At 40.5% G+C, this 5,305-nt stretch overlaps 1 protein-coding gene across 1 annotated transcript in view; it reads left to right on the top strand.

Moving 5' to 3' along the window:
- Positions 1-298: 298 nt before the first annotated feature.
- SARC_10543 (hypothetical protein) overlaps positions 299-5,305 on the top strand; it is a gene marked incomplete at its 5' end in the record, with an annotated part of 7,920 nt that continues 2,913 nt past the window's right edge. Inside the window, 5 exons of the mRNA XM_014295411.1 lie at positions 299-454; positions 1,267-1,440; positions 2,197-2,423; positions 3,280-3,444; positions 4,606-4,714. Coding sequence (XP_014150886.1) covers positions 299-454; positions 1,267-1,440; positions 2,197-2,423; positions 3,280-3,444; positions 4,606-4,714 — 831 coding nt within the window. The remainder of the gene's footprint in view (positions 455-1,266; positions 1,441-2,196; positions 2,424-3,279; positions 3,445-4,605; positions 4,715-5,305) is intronic.

The following is a 5,305-nucleotide window of genomic DNA, read 5'->3' as shown; positions in this document are numbered from 1 at the left end:
CATATGTATGTATGTATGTATGTATGTATGTAAATATATATATGTGTGTGTGTATTTGTTTGTGTGTGTGTGTGTTTGTGTGTGTGTGTGTATTTGTTTGTGTGTGTGTGTGTTTGTGTGTGTGTGTGTGTGTGAATGTATATCTCTCTATGTATATATATATATTAATTAGCGCCAATGTGCTATTAGATATTGGTATATGCGCTACTTGTGGTCACTTCATCAGCGTATATCGATACATACAAATAAATTGTGGATTGTCTGGCGTACTTTTAACCTATTCCGGTGTAGACCGCTAATGCGAATCATCGCATACTATGGGTGTCCTGTGCGCCTCTGCAGCGGTTGTCCCGATATTCATTTCAATTTGTTTCCCGCACGACTGCAGATTACCAAAGCCGCAAAGAGTCTGCACGCTGAGCATCGGCTGATTCTATCTGGCACTCCCATTCAGGTAAGGATAGCGCATGTGGACTATTCCAAAAATAAATTGTGTAGGTAGAACGCCGCTGGAGCAGCTTATGCAATTTGTGCGGGCTATAGTTTATACTACATATGAGAATCGAGTTATTCAAAACCCACGGCTCAGAACGATGTGGATTGATCAAAGTGACAGACAACTTTCGCCATTATATGGACATGTCTGGTTGGTTGTTATTAAGAGGACTGACTTTGTAGGTACTTGGGATCAAAGTGCATTTTTTCACCACGCGTATGGTTCATAGTTGACTGCGTGTATCAAATACAACGCAAATGCTATGCGTTTCTTTGTCATACGTACACTCGCTTATGATGCACAAAACTTTTCGGTTCTTTTTGTATGCGTGTCTCAGACCGATTAGAGGTATTTGTACATTGGCGTATGTACTAGTTCGACTCTGGTTGCACTGACATATTGTCATTGTATTTATATTCAAATTGGTTAAGCTGTATCCTGCGGATTGTATCGGCACAGCGAATCTTGTCGAATGACTATTTGACTGTACAGATCACATCCAAATAGCACTACACATTTCTGATGTACTGATAAACCATAAACATTGGTATATAAACAAGCGCACCTGCATCGCGTTGTAATGTACCAGCCATATACAGTATAACGTACTGGACATATCTGTTGTACAAATAAGCCTGCGTATATATTCAAACACAGCCTGCATCCCATGACGTTGTTCCTTCCATATACAGAGTTATATCGATAATCTAAGTATATAAATCGACACTCTTGCATCCAATTGTGTCATACATCCCATATCTCGTATACAGAACAACGTAGTGGAGCTTTGGTCCCTGTTTGACTTCCTCATGCCAGGGTTTCTGTCGACCGACCGAGTGTTCCAGGAAACATACAGTAAACCAATCATGGCCTCACGAGACGCAAAGTCCACAGCCAAGGAGGCTGAGGCTGGCGCTGCCGCACTGGAAGCATTGCATCGACAGGTGTGTGTGTGTATGTGCATATGTGTGTCAATTGTACAGATGAGGCTTGATGCCTCATGTTGCCACCTTTAAACCACGCACTTAATCACACATAAACACAACCAAACACAGATACACACGCGGCTCCCAATCACCAATTCACAAGCAATTGGGCGCTCGCGCACGCTTATGCAACACGCATACATCTGTACGATAAACCATCACCATGCACATACGTACGCTTACTCGCACAAGGACACATACATTTCAACACGCACAAGCACTCACTGCACTCTTGTATTGCTTACACTCATACACGTAAGCGTCGCCATGCATGCACGAATACACGCCACCACACTGCATCACTTGTATATGCACATGTATCTCTTTCACGTAGCACAGATAGACCATCGCACACACGTGCCCACACAAACTTGGGCAGACAACGCCACTAAGATGTACAAGCGGCTCTCTTACACAAATTGACACTTTTCCCCACACGCACACATGCTTCAGTTCAGACACGGATCACACGAATATACATATAAATTTATGAGATACGTATACACTTCTTTGCACACGCACAGACACATGTGTATCTCTCTTGTACTATATATATACCTGTATATGCCACACACGCGCAGATTTTTCCGTTCATACTCATTCACCCCTCTATATATATGTGTTAATCAAGCATACATACACCCTCTGGCATACATGTATATACGTACGTATCGCCCATACAGTATATATATATATATATCGACACACGCGCAGATGCTTCCGTTCATGATGCGGCGAGTGAAGGAGGATGTGCTCAAAGACCTCCCGCCGAAGATCATCCAAGACCTGTACTGCGATCTGAGTCAGTTGCAGAAGGACCTGTACAATGACTTCCAGAACAGCTCTGTTAAGTCTGAAGTAGAGACAGAGGCCATTGAGCTATTTGCGGACGAGGTAGGAGAAGGAGGAGAGGACATCAAGCCAGCTAAGAGGAAAACGACGTATGTGGGTTGGCGTGTTTGTATATGAGGGCGTTAGTGATTTGCCGAGGGTTTATTAAAACGACGTATGTGGGTTGGAGTGTTCGTATATCAGGGTGTGAGTGATATGCCGAGTGTTTTATTTCGAATGGAAATGCCTACACGAGTAAAACGACGTAAGTGGTATATATCTATATTTGCTTGTGTTTGTGTCTGTGTCTCTGTGTGTGGGCCTGTGTCTGTCTCTCTGTGTGTGGGCCTGTGTCTGTCTCTGTGTGTGTGTGTGTGCGTGTGTTTCTGTGGATAAAATTCAGTTTCCCAGGCACAGGTTGGCAAAACATAGCAATTGGACACTCATTTTGGCTTCGTTATGTGTACGTGTGCGTGTATTCAGTTAATACCTCATGTCGATGTCACCAGCGGTTGTCAGTTCTCGATCAAAAGTAGGAAGTAGTAAACTTCCACAATGCGTTGACCAATCAGGAGAGCTTATTTTTCCTTTCAGCCAACCAAAATGATTCGAATGCATCCTTTAAGCCTCGCCAATCAATGGCGCTCGAATTTTTATACCGGCTTCTTGGCTGTAGTCCCATCTATTTATTGAATTATATGTTGTTTAACATATACCAACAGTAATTATGTGCAGTCACATACACCAACAACGAATAAGATTTGCATACACCGAATGTCTTTTCACGCCGCGACAAACAGAGAAAGACTTGACGTAGACTAGCTGATTGTGATCGGACTGAATTGTCCGCTTTCCAATTCCCAAAATAGTTTTGGCACATTTGTCATGCACGAAAATATTGACCAATCGAATGTCTTCTATGTTTGCAGCGGAGATGCTAACCAATCATGTCTTCTATTCTTGTAGCGGGGGTCAGTCCGCGCATGTGTTCCAGGCGCTGCAGTACCTCCGTAAATTGTGCACGCACCCGGCACTGGTGTTAACACCCACGCATCCGCAATGGAAGGATTTAGCCAGGAAGAAACTGGACATCAAAGATATAGTACACGCCCCTAAGCTTATAGCCCTAAAGCATGTATCAAGTACACAAGTCTTTGTGAATATATATATATATGTGTGTCTGTGTCTGTGTCTGTGTGTGTGTCTGTGTGTGTGTCTGTGTGTGTGTGTGTGTATGTATGCCTGCACACGGATGGATGTGCTACATTTGTATATATCCAGCATTGGTAGGTACCCATACACCCGCAAAAAATGGCGAGGAGCAAATTGGACCTCACAGATACAGTACCCGCCCCTAGAAGTATTGCCCCTGAAGTATGTGTGTATGTCTTTGTATATGTTGGCAAATATGTGTGTGTGTACGTGCACTCACGGATTGATTTGATTAGTCCATACCAATCCAGCAACCCGCAATGGAACGATCTGACCAAGACGAAACTGTATCTCAAAATGACAGTGCACAAGCCTTAAATGTAATATCTAAGTGTGTGTATAGATTTGCCTATCTGTGTATCGATGTGTGAGCGTACCTATTTGCACCAATGCACAGATTTGTTTTGTACGTACCCTCTAGCACTGTTTGTATTACCACCACACCCACTAAATTAACTCACATGGATGGAAACGGACATTGTCACGCATGTAAAGTTTTACTTGTTGATATACTATAAGTTAATAGCCACGCATATAAACTCCACTTGGTATTATCCAGCATATGTACTTATTAGTAACTATGGGGAGCCGATTGCTATGTGACTTCGATCTTGGCATTGACTGTATATATCATTGTAAGTTAGCCTCACTTACTGATGTACTATGCTCATGGTCACATTGGGCTCTTTTACACTTCTACTGACTTATTGATGACTTTGATCTTGACATTGACTGTATGTAATCATTATAGATTAGCCATCACTTACTGATGTACTATGATATGGGTTCACATACATATCTTCCACTTTCATATCTGCTGAGGTATTAATGACTTTGATCTTGGCATTGACTGTTATAATTATTATAAGTCAGCCATCACCTACTGATGTACTATGCTCATGGTCACATATGGGTTCACTTACATATCTGCTGAGTTATTATTGACTTTGATCTTGGCATTGACTGTAGAATTGGAATTGATTGTAGTTGTGCAGCATATACACGCGGTAGATATTGACGTATACGTTTTATAGTACATCTTCATCCACTGCTTATGTTGGTCGTTGTCCGTGTCTACAGGCAGTTGCTCCATGACTGTGGGCTTGGCATCACAGCCGACGAGACAGAGAATGGTACACTGGGTGACGGCGGCGTTAGTAGCAATCATCGAGTTTTGATCTTTTGTCAGGTGTGTTAACTTAGTTTTTGTGCGTGTTTCTTTCTGTATATAAATATATCTGTCTGTATATCTGTATGTATGTATGTATGTATGTATGTATGTATGTATGTATGTATGTATGTATGTATGTATGTATGTATGTATGTACGTATGTATGTATGTATGTATGTATGTATGTATGTATGTATGTATGTATGTATGTATATATGTATGTATGTATGTATGTATGTATGTATGTATATATATATGTATATATATGTATATATGTGTGTCTGTGTTTGTGTCGGTGTCTGTGTATCTGCGTGTCTGTGTCTGCGTGTCTGTGTGTCTGTGTGTCTGTGTCTGCGTGTATATACATATATATCTGATATATATATATATACATATATATGTATATGTATATATATATATATATATATATATATATATATATATGCGTGTGTGTATGTGTATGTGAGGTGATGTGTGTATGTATATATCTATATATATATATTTATATATATATATATATGTGTGTGTATATATATATATATATATATATGTATATATATATATATATATTGTATATATATATGTGTGTGTGTATAATATATATATATA

The sequence above is a fragment of the Sphaeroforma arctica genome (genome assembly GCF_001186125.1).
Source record: "Sphaeroforma arctica JP610 unplaced genomic scaffold supercont1.1289, whole genome shotgun sequence".
Lineage (NCBI taxonomy): Eukaryota > Ichthyosporea > Ichthyophonida > Sphaeroforma > Sphaeroforma arctica.
Note: the sequence above shows the minus strand (reverse complement) of the source record. Positions and strands in the feature narration are given on the sequence as shown.